This window comes from Herpailurus yagouaroundi, unplaced genomic scaffold (genome assembly GCF_014898765.1).
Source record: "Herpailurus yagouaroundi ecotype Mexico unplaced genomic scaffold, PumYag 192, whole genome shotgun sequence".
In the NCBI taxonomy this organism is placed as follows: domain Eukaryota; kingdom Metazoa; phylum Chordata; class Mammalia; order Carnivora; family Felidae; genus Herpailurus; species Herpailurus yagouaroundi.
In genome coordinates this window covers 25,472,251-25,485,646 of record NW_024412423.1, presented here as the reverse complement: position 1 = coordinate 25,485,646, position 13,396 = coordinate 25,472,251, and the positions used below count along the sequence as shown (strand labels likewise).

The 13,396-nt window shown below is 37.7% G+C and overlaps 1 protein-coding gene across 2 annotated transcripts in view; it reads right to left on the bottom strand.

Annotated features, from left to right (window-relative positions):
* The window catches only part of CTNNA1 (catenin alpha 1), a 182,786-nt gene that overhangs the window by 35,688 nt on the left and 133,702 nt on the right, over positions 1-13,396 (bottom strand). For both annotated transcript variants that reach the window (XM_040444605.1, XM_040444606.1), the window contains exons 8-9: positions 11,051-11,131; positions 9,566-9,718 (exon numbers count right to left, since the gene is read on the bottom strand). In XM_040444605.1, coding sequence (XP_040300539.1) covers positions 9,566-9,718; positions 11,051-11,131 — 234 coding nt within the window. The remainder of the gene's footprint in view (positions 1-9,565; positions 9,719-11,050; positions 11,132-13,396) is intronic.

Below are 13,396 nucleotides of genomic sequence, written 5' to 3'. Positions count from 1 at the left end.
AAAAAATGCAGGAAGTACACAAGGAAATAAGTTATCTTGGGCAGGAGTAAGCAAAACAATTCATAATGACTACAGATACTCAAATGATCAAAACTAGAGTATTAAAAAATATATTATGTTAACAGAAATGAAAGAAAAGCAAGCATACAAAGTTAAAATACAGTAAAAAATGACTAGCCATATTTAAGAAGGATCAAAGTAGAACTTCAAGAGAAAATCTGTAACTTCTATACCTCCTAGAAATTTAGTATATATCACGTACTGTTAAAAAGAGATGTACTAACCTGTAAAATCAAACTTAAGAACTTATTCGGGAAAACTAAGAAATTTTCACAATATGGAGACAATGCACAAAATTAAGAGACATGCAATTACACTGAAAGTATCTACTATTCAACCATGAGGGATTCAGAAACAAAGACAGAGAAAGGGGGAGTGGCAATAGTGAAAGAGAGAATGAAAAATTTTCAGAGTGGATGAAATATAAATTTCAGATTTGGGAACACAAAGTCTAAATAGGGGAATAAAAAGAAATCCATAACCAGACATACTACAGTGAATCTTTACAACAACAAAAACTCTAGTTTTAAAACAAGGTCTTAAAAACAGAAAGTAAATACAAATTATCCACAAAGTAAGCTCAGAAAGACTGACTGATGACTTAACAGCAATGACGGATGCCAGAGATGGGGAAATAGTATCTTCAAATCACTGGAGTTGGGGACCTGGCAGGGGGATAATCCTAGGACTATACATTCAACAAAACTGTTATCTCTAAGATTTGGGGCACAATAAAGACTAAAAACAACCCAAAATCATTTACTCCAGACAGATCTTCCCTCCCCCTACTAAGTTTGTAACAAAGATGCTTTAGGAAGAAGAGATAATTCCAGACAGAAGGCTTAACAACACGAAAGAAGAAATGAGAAGCAATGAAAATAATGTATCAAGTACAATTTAAGCAAAGTTGAAAAAATGCATTCAGCAATACCAATAGTACCTAACTCATGGGACTAAAACTTACAAGAACCAAAGTACTGGACAACAGTAACATTTAAGTTGGAGAATGACTGAAGTCAAAGCATTTTAAGATTCTTACATAGTTTCAGAAGGAGGAAAAGATACTGATTAACCCTCAACCACTCAGTTAAACATGCATGCTAAAATATCCAGAACCACTACTAATAAAACAGAGTTTACCACTTCCAAACAAGGGGGGTGGGGGGAGAGTTGGGGGGAGTGGGGGGTGGAGAAGAGGAGGCGAGAGGACTCAATCCATGCAAAGGAGTCAAGACAGTTAAAAACAGAGGAGGGATGGAAGCAGAGGGTTAAGGAGAAAGAGAACAAAATGCAGCAGTTAAAATGAATCCACATGTCACAACCATAATGAATGTATATGAACAAAACTCTCTAACAGGAAAAAAAACTTTACTAAAGTGAGTAAAAATAAGTAAACATTACTCTTTATAAAATACATTTAAAATATAAACAAAAGTTGTACACTGTCTTTAAAAAGAAAGGATAAAGCTATACTGGATGATCGGAAGGAAGCACTTGACTCACAGCCCTCTGTCCTCCCCAATTATGTCACTGGGAGGCTGAAGGCCACATGCCAGGTAGGCTCCTCACCAGATCACAGCTGTTTGCACCTGAAGAATATGACCTTGTCTTTTAAGAGACAAACCACAAAAATTAAAAAAAAATTTTTTTAAAGGAAAATAATGTGGTGTCTGTCAGTATACTGTATTAAAATGTTGAGCAACCCTATATATTTAATCATTCACTGACCCTTAAGTATAAATACATAAAAGCCCCATGTAAGGAGTCTTTTCACATCTTTAGCACAGGCTTATTTCCCATGAAAGAAAAGGGGGGGGGCATTCTCCCTCCATTCTAAGGACAAGAACTATACAACTGTATTTCATCCTTTCCTTCTTGCTACCAGGAAGTTCAGTGCCAAATCCAAACTCAGTCATGGCAATTATAGTTCAAGATTGTCTATTATTCTTTTCCTGGTTCCTGATTTTCTACATCTACCTTATTTTATCATGTCTCTCTTTATTTGAAATAAGCTATATCAAATGTAATTTTAGGAAGAGGCGGGATACAAATATAAGCATCTCTAGTAACAGATTTAGAAACTGTGACTTTATTAAAACATCATAAATTATTTTAAATGGCTTTGATATTTGGTATTTTTAAAAGGCTTTTTAAAAGGCTTTGATTGTAAATCATCACCCAAGGAATCATTTCTATTTACTTGGTATCACATAAACCATTTCAAAAGTTCTCTATTTCTATCTAACTGCCTGAATAATCTCAGTACACCTATAAAGTGTGCCTATCTAAACATCAGTTCATCAGCTCTACTGATGAGGTAACAGGAGGGCCTACTCTTCTGGAGCAGGGTAAAGACTGGGCAGGGTTTCTCTGATTACTCCTACCAATGCTCCAAGAGAAAAGAATGTTGATGTTCCCTGAGAACAAGGTTCATCTACTGCCTTCACTAGACCATCCCAAAATCTGAGTAGGTAGTTAAGTTCGACCAAAAACACTTGTTTGGGTATGAGATGTTAAAATAGTACACACAAGACACTTTTGTTTGGCGGAGACTCAAGCATGTGAACTTACAGACCTTTAAAAATGTGGAAAGACCAAGCTCAATAGGTTTAATAAATTCTTTTGGAATCCAAGGTCAGCATTCCCCCCAGTGATACTGACTGCTTTAAACATACTACAGTCCTAGAAAATGGAAGGTTCATTTAATTTGCTATTTACAGGCATTTCAGCCTATAGTATTATACAGAGGCACTGAGAAAAATACTGAAGCTGTCACAGGTGGATCACATAAGGTCAGTGTTCAATTCAAATGCTCCTTTACAGAGCCTTCTTCAAGGCCACTTTCCTGTACATTATGGGCAAACCACAGAATATAAGTTATAATGCAGATCGTTCAATTTGCAGCAAAAATACACACTTTAAGCCAATAATGTCATACCGTATGAAGTCCTGGATAATGGGAAATACTTTGGAGTGAGGGGTGGGCATGTGGCAACTCAACAAGTAATGATAATCCAACTCCAAAGCATAGCAGTTAGGGGTACCTGGGTGGCTCGAGGGTCGAGCATCCAATGTTTGGTTTCTGCTCAGGTCATGATCTCATGGTTTGTGAGTTGGAATCCTGCATCAGCTGGGAGCCTGCTTGGGATATTCTCTCTCCCTATCTCTCTGCCCCTACCCCGCTTGTGTTCTCTCTCAAAATAAATAAATAAAAACTTAAAAAAAAAAAAAGCCATACCAGTTACATTTACCTTCTGATTCTTAATACACAAAGCAATGAATGAGATACTATCTTATTGTAGCAAGTTCATAATGATAAAAGGCCTATTTTAATGCAATGTCTGGGGCTGAGAGGAAAGGAATACTAAATGATGTATGTTTTTAGAGGCAAGATTTCATGAATGGCATTTTTCCTATTTCACTCTCAATTCGTGAAAAAGGACTCAGAAGAAAGCAAAATTAAAAGGAAAAACTGACTGCTCTTTAGCTATTAAGCTGCTCACAGCCAAAGGAGGTAGGCTAAGAATGAAGCAATTAAAAAGGACACATGGGTATTGCTTCTTTCTGACAAAATAAATATTTTACCTCAATATGCTTAAAAATGAAGAGCAACATAAAGAAATCATTAACTTGATATGGGAGAAAGAGTCAAGTATAAAAGGTATTACAGTTACCCTGAAGCACAGCCATGATCTTTCATAAAAAGATGAAAGAAAAGCCCTCAGTGCTATACTCCAGAACAAAAGAAAATGGTGAAAAGAAGCGTCATGCCGCTCACCAGTAATGACCCTCAGCTCTTGCTCCCTTACTCACGGGCCTTGGGGACACACAACCTATATGCACCCTTCACACAAGAATATGGGCTTCAGTATGATGTGGGAACGGATTCCACTGACAAATGTGGTATGAGACATGCAGAGGTCCCAGCCAGAACCCAAGAAAATAAGAACAACTTCATGGCAAATACTGTTATTTGCCTTTTCAAATAAAATCACAAAAGTCATTTACTAAGGATTGAATCGGCAGCCAGCCTCACAGCCTTCCTGACACTAACTGTGCACACAGAGGGACTGGAGGAATTTGCTTCTGTTCTAAAAACTTAAGAGTCAGTATGTGATTTTTAGTCTTGAAATTCATCTTGTATTTTCATCATGTGATATACAAGGAAGGTACCATAAAAGGTTTCCATTTCTAAGTGGGTGTTATTCCCTAATACCACTCAGAAACTATGAATATATTTGAAGCAACTTTACATGACACCCCAAATTAAAGCATAACCCTTTTATACTATTTTACTTGGTCTGGGAAGAAAGTATTTCTATTAATGCAATAAATAAGACTTCCCAAAACCAAGTTAGCAAGTGCCAACACATCTGCTCCAATTTTATTTTGGTCATGTATTAAAATGCTACTTAAATAACAGTTTTAGCTCTGCTTCCATTTAAAACACTGATAAAACGGTTAACTTTTTTCACATATCATCTCAGCACCATTTATACCACACTGTACAAAATACACATACTATATAAATGTATTTTAATTGCTTCCCTCTCTCTAGTAGAACATAACCTTCATGGGGGGAGAGATTTTTGTTTCATTTGCTACCATCTCCCTAGTGCCTAGAACAGTGACTGGGACATATCAGGAACACTGTAAATATTTGTTGTGAGACTCCATCATAATTTTTTTTCTCCCACAACTCTAGAAAATCTGCTATTGGTTGTTGAAAGCTTGGTGCTAGCAAATGAAAATACTGCTCAAATCAACGTCACCTAATTTTTAAAAAGTTTCCAAATTTCCCCATTCATCTTCACATCCCAAAAGATTGTACATTTCATTCCCTCATATACACATGATACAGAATGAGAAGAATATCAAGTTTAATAACAATGGTGTTCAGTCATAACATAGAACTCTGAATTTCTCAAAGTGTGGTTCTGAGACCAGTAAGTGTGAATCCTCAGGGATGGTAGTCCAGGGATCTGAAGGTTGAGCACCTCAGTGACTTAACTGTTTATTACCTGAGAACTAGTACACTCACTCATCTGGTAGTTACTGAGCACATACTTGTTCCAGGCACTGTTCTAGGCCCATGTTCTCAAAGAATTTACATTCTATTAGAGTATGGGGTGGGAAACAAAAAACATAAGAAAACAAAACAATCCCAGTAATTTTAGATAGTGAAAAATGTTATGGTGGCTATAAAACAGATGACAGGGTTAAAAAAAAAATGGTGGAAGGTGGAATGGAGGGGATGAGGGATCCAGGAGAGCCTCTCTGCAGGGGTAACATCTGAGCAAAAGCCTGTGGGATGAGGGGTGAGAAGTGGACAGAACATTCCAGGCAGAGGGCCCAAGCAGTGCAGAGGACATAAGGTGGTGACATGTTTGGCTTCACTTCAATGCTAAAGAACACATTTTCTAACACTCAATAAATCAGACTACCCAGCTGAAGGATCAGACATGAGAGGAGTACATCTAGCCCCACAGAGCAGCTATCTGATACATGGGACCACTCAAATACTCATGGGAAAACTGGGGCGAAAAAAAGAAAAAGAAAAAAAAATCTGTGGCAAGGTGAAAGGCAGCTGGAATCCACAAAGAACCTGCTAGAATATAAACTATGCTTCCTATGGTTATCCAAATATTAATAGCATAATGATGGAAGTTACCAAAAGGGATATTGGAAATAATATAGATATGTTTTACCTAGGTAATTTAGACTAAGATAAAAATAAAGGGATTCTAAATGGGCTAAACGGCCAACTATATACTAAGAACTGTTCAGTCGAGAATGATTTCTAGTGGCAGGCTAAAAGGTTCTAGGTATTTAAAATTTTTTCAGTAGCCACATTAAAAAGGGTGAAATTAGCAAAAATAATTTGGTGTTTCTAATCCCAAGATATTACATATCAACATGTAATCAATATAAAAAGCTAATGAGTTTTGTACATTCTTTTTTATCCACACCCTATCTTCGAAATCAGGTGTGTATTTACACTTATGATTCCTCTCAATTCACTGTGTACACCAGTAAAAAGATGGACAGAAGTAGCTGCAGAGGAGGAGAGTGTGGCTCCCTGTTGCTAACAACCAGAGAACCCACCAGTGCAATGTGAGGCCTGGGAGTTTCCCACTACAGAAGCACTCCAAGAAAAGAGAAGTAACGATTCATGGATGTTACACAGAAGTGGTTTTACATACAAGAATGAGAATCTATGATTCTATGAGGAAAAAACACTCACTGGGGTGTGAAGAGATGGACCCAATTTCCTGAGAGAGAGCAGAAAACCTAGCTCCCAAGGGGGAGAACCTCCAAAGAAAAGAACAATGCAAGAAGAACCAGGTAAGAGAAATGGTAAGTCACCGGGTAAATGGCCAAACATAAAGCTACAGGAAACAAATACCAGCATGGTCTTACCTCTTCCATGTAGCTTTATGACTGTATAGCAATCGACCTAAAAACCAGGCATTTCACATTCCTTCAAGATGGGGAGGTGTCCTATAATAAAGAATGTCTGGTTTTTGTCCTGGTTTCCTGGGAGGAAACTTCTTCCATATCCATGAGATTTCAATCATGATAGGAGTGTCTCTGTTATTCATCATTGGCCCTGATGGTTTATGTTAATGAAGTAACTCCTGGTGGGCCCCTAGATAAGTAATGCTAAGCATTCTAGTGAGTTCTAGGAGTTGTTCTAGCACATTATCACACCTGAAGTGGGCCATGGGAAGCCCCATATTTGTAGCCAGTGGGTCAGGGTATGGGTAGCCTGGGGATCCTCCAAACTTGTGGCATTTGAAGTGAGGGCAGTCTTGTAGGGGGATGATGGAAACTCCTGAATTTATAGCGTCTTGGGTCATTAGTACAGGAGGCAGCTGACATCTACAGTGAGGACAATCTTGTTGGGGATCATGCCCTTTTGCTGTGGGGCCTGTGCTAACCGCAGATGGTTAGCACAGAATTTTAATGCAGTATTTTAGAAAGACAAACATACCTGGCAGAACTCTAAATGGCTGCAGAATCAGAGCCCCCTCCTTTTCTGCTAGTGGCCTAACACCACTAGCTCTAATCAACTTTCCCACAAACTCTTCTCCTAAACCCCAGGAAAAACTATAAATGACCATAAAAATCAATGTCAGCTGACATTTATTCCAATTTAAGAGGGAACAGGAATGAAGAGAAAGGAAGTAACAAAACAATCACAATGAAGCGCCTCACTTTTGTTCAAAAAAAGTCCCTCACTTTTTCAGTGTTCATAGTAATACTTAAATCACAAAAGTCATGTGGGGAAGAGAAGCCGTGTCAATGAAGAATAAAGTTCTGCCATGAGTCAAGTATTGGAGCCTTCTACAACACTTTAAAAACTCATTTCCTTTTCAAGCACATATGCAATTATATATCCTAGTATCTCTATTACCATAAATGTAATTTAACTGTTTGGAGAGTGGTACTACAAAGCCTTTACTTGTGCCTCAAGCAATAAAAAGGCTGTGCCATTTAATACATATATAATAAGTATGGAGGGTGATGTGGGGGGGAGGGCACAGAGAGGAAAGGGGTCAGAACTGAGTCGTGATAGGGAACACCAAACTCTAAACTCTAAGGGGCCCTCGGTTAGAGATGTTTGGAATTAAATAAAAAGTAGAAGCATGGACAAAGCTCCTGAAGCAAGGTCTCCAGGGCCATCAGGTCCACCAAATGCTTCTCAGTGTTCACTAAATCAGCAAGCTCAAAAGGCACAGTCCTCACTGCTGGAGGACCTAAAGCAAGTTACTTAACCTCTCTAAGCCTCAATTTCCTTACCTGAGAAAGGTATTATGGAAAATACATTGTATTTGAATATACCTGGTGCACAGCAGGTGCTCAGCAAGCATGAGTTGTGTTGGATGAGGATGATAATGCAGGCCCAAATAAAGAGTCCTCCAGCTGCAGTACTGACAAAGGCTGCCCTCTGAGGTTTGGGACCACACTGAGCCCTTTCCCATTCCACTACTGGTACTTGTTACCCCATGCCTTGGGCTGGCAGTGTCCCTGCATTTGCTCTTGCAGGCACATTTTCTAACATGTAGGCTACTTATAGGAGGTTGGCTTCCTAAAGATAATCTTTGTGTATTTGGAGGTACATCCCATGCTATCATGTGACTCTTGTGAAAAAGATAATGCTTAATGGAGACACAAAATGATATTCTTCTGCTCTTAACTCCAAATGAGAGAATCATTAACTTGAATAGAAGACTGACCTATGTATTCTGTACATAATTAATTCAGGTCAAAATAACATTTAATAGTCAAAGAAAACTAGATGTAAAATTCGTAATGCATTTAATGTTATTACTGATGTTTTCCTTGGAACGTTTTAACGGTATTAACCTGGCCTAATGTCACTATAAATCCAAATGCACAAGAAACACATTTTACATAAAAGGCCAATTTTCTGTTCTTACGTAGTAAGCAAATTACCAAATAGTCTACAGAATATCTTTTCCAAATATTAGATATTTTACGTTAAGGTTACAAAATCAAATAACTTCGGTATGTGTTTACTATACATGTCAATTTTTAAAGATAAAATAATAATGAATAAGTTGAACAATAATATAATTTCACTTATTAAAAGGCAGGACCAAGTCTAACTTACCTGGAAATTAAATAGCAATTCACCTCTCTTTTTTCTTGTCACCTTACAAAACAAGCACTTATATGAAGATTTTTACTGTTCAACCATATCTAATTAACAGCATGTTTCTTCAATTTTAAAATAAGATGAATGGGGGCGCCTGGGTGGCGCGGTCGGTTAAGCGTCCGACTTCAGCCAGGTCACGATCTCGCGGTCCGTGGGTTCGAGCCCCGCGTCAGGCTCTGGGCTGATGGCTCAGAGCCTGGAGCCTGTTTCCGATTCTGTGTCTCCCTCTCTCTCTGCCCCTCCCCCGTTCATGCTCTCTCTCTGTCCCAAAAATAAATAAAAGTTGAAAAAAAAATAATAAAATAAAATAAGATGAATGGACTGAGTCCATGTCTCAGGCAAAAAATTAAGCACTCGACATACATCATCTCTATTAGATTTAGACCTCAAAATAATCCCAAGAGAGTTATCAATAGTAACCTCATCTTACAGAAAAGAAATGGGAACTGAAAAAGGTTAGGTAATCTGCCAGGATGCAGCCTAGGATGTAAGCCATGAAATTTCTCCAACTTCTAGACACGACGTCCTTCTTACAGGGTCTTTTGAGTTCAGGTAGGTAATTATCTTTATTTGCATTAACATTAAGTGGAGATGTTAAGTTTCTAGGATAGGGACTATCTATATTTAACAATGTACAGAATTAATGTAAACTGACCAAAATGGTAGTTTGGGATGGATGTTAAGTAATAATAAAAGACTTTCATTTTATACAGATTGTGTATTACATGAGCTTCCTAAAATTTTTAGCTGAGTAAATAATGTGATTAAAAATCACTACACTTCACCAAGTTACACAGTTAATGAAACTGATAATACACTTACCTCAATCAATTTGTTGGCATGTTCACGGAAAACTTGAGCATATTCCTTAACTTCTTTCTCATTTCCATTCTTTGCAGCTTCAATCAATACTAAAAGTGGAACGTTGGTTTCCAGGAATGAATCTGAAACATGGTCCATGACGGCTTTGCGTAGCTAATAATTAAATTGTAAAAATTTGATTTTATTTCTACTAAGAAACTAGACTGCTTTTTTCTCTGGTACTTTTAAATCTTAGTGGAAGCTCATGATAGCCTGGCTGCACTTATATGAGGATGTTATATATAACATCCATGAAGTTATATAATATGGGACAGAGGAAACATGATCCTAAAGTAATGCTTATACTATAGTTATAGCATTTTAACAACAAAATCTTAAGTTTCAAGATAATATCCCCCTTTTGGGGAGAATTAACAAAACTAAAACTTTTTTCTTAAAGGAATAGTACAAAGCTGAACAGAAAACAGCTCTGGATTGAATTGATACATATAGCCTTGGAACATATGCAATTATATTCCTAACTAAAAGTGAAAAGAGAGGATTAAGTACTTTCTGGCTTATCTGAACAGGGTTAGCACACTATGAACCTTAAACCTATTAACGGTTATCTTTACAACCGTTTAAGATATGACTTCACTAGAAGAAAAACAAAGACACATTCCATCTTTGCTTTTTATCAGACATGAACAATATAATGTCTATTAAGTCTGGAAACTATTATTACTACAATTTTTTTTTTTTAAAGTAGGCTTCATGCCCAGCGTGGATCCCAATGAAGGAGTTGAATTCATGACCCTGAGATCAAGACCTGAGATGAGATCAAGAGTCGATCACTTAACCGACTAAGCCACCCAGGCACCCCATTGCAACTTCTTTTTAAGTCTTAATACTAATTTGATCACATTAGTAATAAAATTACTAATTTTATCACATTATGCATACAAATAATACATTTATCACATACATAATACATTTGATTTAACAAACGAAGAAGAGATTCTTTCTTCTGTATTTACTAACTTGGAAAACTGAGCAACCCAAACATCTTTATCACCACCTATTTATACTGGAAGCACATCTTCACCAAGGTTCTAAGGGAACTTCAAGTGTGTAATCAGAACGGGGCAAGTCAAATAACAGCAATTTCTGTCTCTCCTGTATGTAATCTAGTACCAAAAGATGCTTCAGGGTATTTTCACAGGTCCCCAAGTCGTTTGAAATTCATTTTCTTACCTGTACATCCTTTTCACACTAAAGCTAATTGATTCAGTCCATCCCAGTGGGACTCCATTATTCCAGGTCCCCAAGAGATTTTATTAGCTAGTTAGAACCTTATTAGCTACCAAATAGAGATAGGCAGTTTCCTGTGACAAACCATCCTTTTACCCCAGTAAAATATATGGGCCAAATACTTCCTAGAATTTTAACCAAAACTACAAAACTGATAACTTAGGAAAGCAATTGACACGTTTTTTCCCAGCTTACCTGTCTACGCAAGTCTCTAGTCTTCTTAGTCATTTTATCTATGGCAGAATTGAGTGCATCACTTCTTTCTTTACGTCCAGCCTGGAAAATAAGAAAATTACAGCTGATAGCTATTCTTGCTCAAATCAACATTTGTTTGTTTAACATTTATTTATTTTTGAGAGACAGAGACAGAGCGCGAGCAGGGGAGGGGCAGAGGGAGAGGGAGACACAGAATCCTAAGCAGGCTCCAGGCTCTGAGCTGTCAGCACAGAGCCCGACGCGGGGCTCAAACCCACAAACCATGAGATCACGACCTAACCCGAAGTCAGACGCTCAACCGACTGAGGCACCCAGGTGCCCCAAACCAACTTTTTTTTTTTAAGGCAATTTCTTGGGGCGCCTGGGTGGTTCTTCGGCTGAGCATCTGACTTCGGCTGGGGTCATGATCTCGTGGTCCGTGAGTTCGAGCCCCACGTCGGGCTCTGTGCTGATAGCTCGGAGCCTGGAGCCTGCTTCAGATTCTGTGTCTCCCTCTCTCTCTGCTCCTCTCCCACTCATGCTGTCTCTCTCTCTCTCTCTCTCAAAAATAAACACTAAAAAAAATTTTTTTTTAAATACAATAAAAAGTAAATAAAAAGGCAATTTTTTTTTAGCCCAAAGTTGGGAAATAAATGCTTGCAGGGCAGGGGAGAACCATGTGACTTTGTTCATAAAAACCTAACCTTACAATTCTTAGGCTCCACATTATCTGATGGTGAGAACTGATGGAGTTTTAACCAAAATAAAAGAATCCAGGAGATATGACTTTCACTTAAATGCTTCTGCTTGAAAAATTAAACTTAATATTTTAATTCAAGGTTCAGCATACACCAATTTCATTAAAGAACCAGCTCTCCTTGAACTTCAAGCAAGAAGAGATTACACCTGATTTTGATGAACTGTGAGATTTGAACAATGTTAAAATGTGAAAAATGGCACCTGGGACCAAAACAATGTGAAACAATGAATTTTAAAGTTAAGATGTACCATGATGGGTCAGAGTAAATAATGTATATTATGTAGCTCGAACAAGAATGCTTTGTAAGATTTCTTCAGCCATATATTTTTAAGTTCTAAGCTAAGCTTAATCCAATTGTATTGCACAGAAAGAATGTATTAGTCACTCTGAGACAGTTATGTAAATGGGCATTGCTCCAGGGTTCAGGAGGTTGAGATTTGCATCCGGGAACATTTTAAGCATTACCAAAATAGATAGTAGCTGGAAGAAAAGGAAATAAAGTTAAGTTACCCCAGGGAGGACTAGCCACGTGCTTGGAAATATCTTGGTAAGACATCAGGTGAGTCAGACTATAAAGTATATTAAAAGTTTTTCCTTACTAAATACCCAGCCAACAAATGTGAAATAAAATATGTAGTAATCACAAGATAGATACAAATGGACAAAGGAATCTAACCCACTGTTCTACTTTTGGGTGTCCTCAAGGCATTCTGGTATAGATATGCCATCAGTACACAAGCCAGCACAGCAGGTGAATAGTTGGGATGGAGAGATGTGGTTTCATATTTTCTCAGTGCCTTTTATGTACATTTCTAACTCATTTTCTCTCTTATCCCACATCTATTAAATGGGGAAAGTGACACTTGTCCCTCTGCCCCTATCTCCATTGGTTGTAAGAAGAGAAAACAGAAGAAATGTTAAGAAATATAGGCTATTTAGCAGAGGACAAAAAGATGACAAGACGGGATTTTAGGAATACAGAGAGTTGAAATACAAGTGCTAAATTAGTACGTTCACTATCAAATCTGGTTAGGGTCATATCCATTATCTTCTCCCCCAATAGTTCTGTATTGCCAATAAAGTTAAGTAGTTCAGTAACATTAATAAGCACACCCCCCCAGGGGGGGGGGGGAATCTCAACAAAACTGATTGAAGTATGAGAATTTCTACCTGCAGGAATAAACTGTGATTTACTCATAGCCTTCAGTCAGAAAATAACTTGACAAATATAATTAGTTATAATCTCAAAGATCAAAAGAGCAGGATCTAAGGCAAAGGTGACTAAAACTGAATTTTTTAAAAATCAAATTGACCTCATAACTAATGCCTTAATGAGGAAAGTCTCAGTACATTCCTTAGACACACAAGTGCACACTTCAAGAAAACTTCTCCCAGTCATGTTTGTCGTTTTTCCTAGCCACATTTTAGGATGTTTCTAGTAGATAATTTATTCCAGAAAACATTGGCTATCTAAAACCCAAAGGATGGGCTAAATGACCTCATGAAAACTCCAACCCCTTGTAACCTCGAATCCCCAGAAATTTCCTCAATTTGTGCAGAAGGGTTTACTCTGCAAGTTACATAAA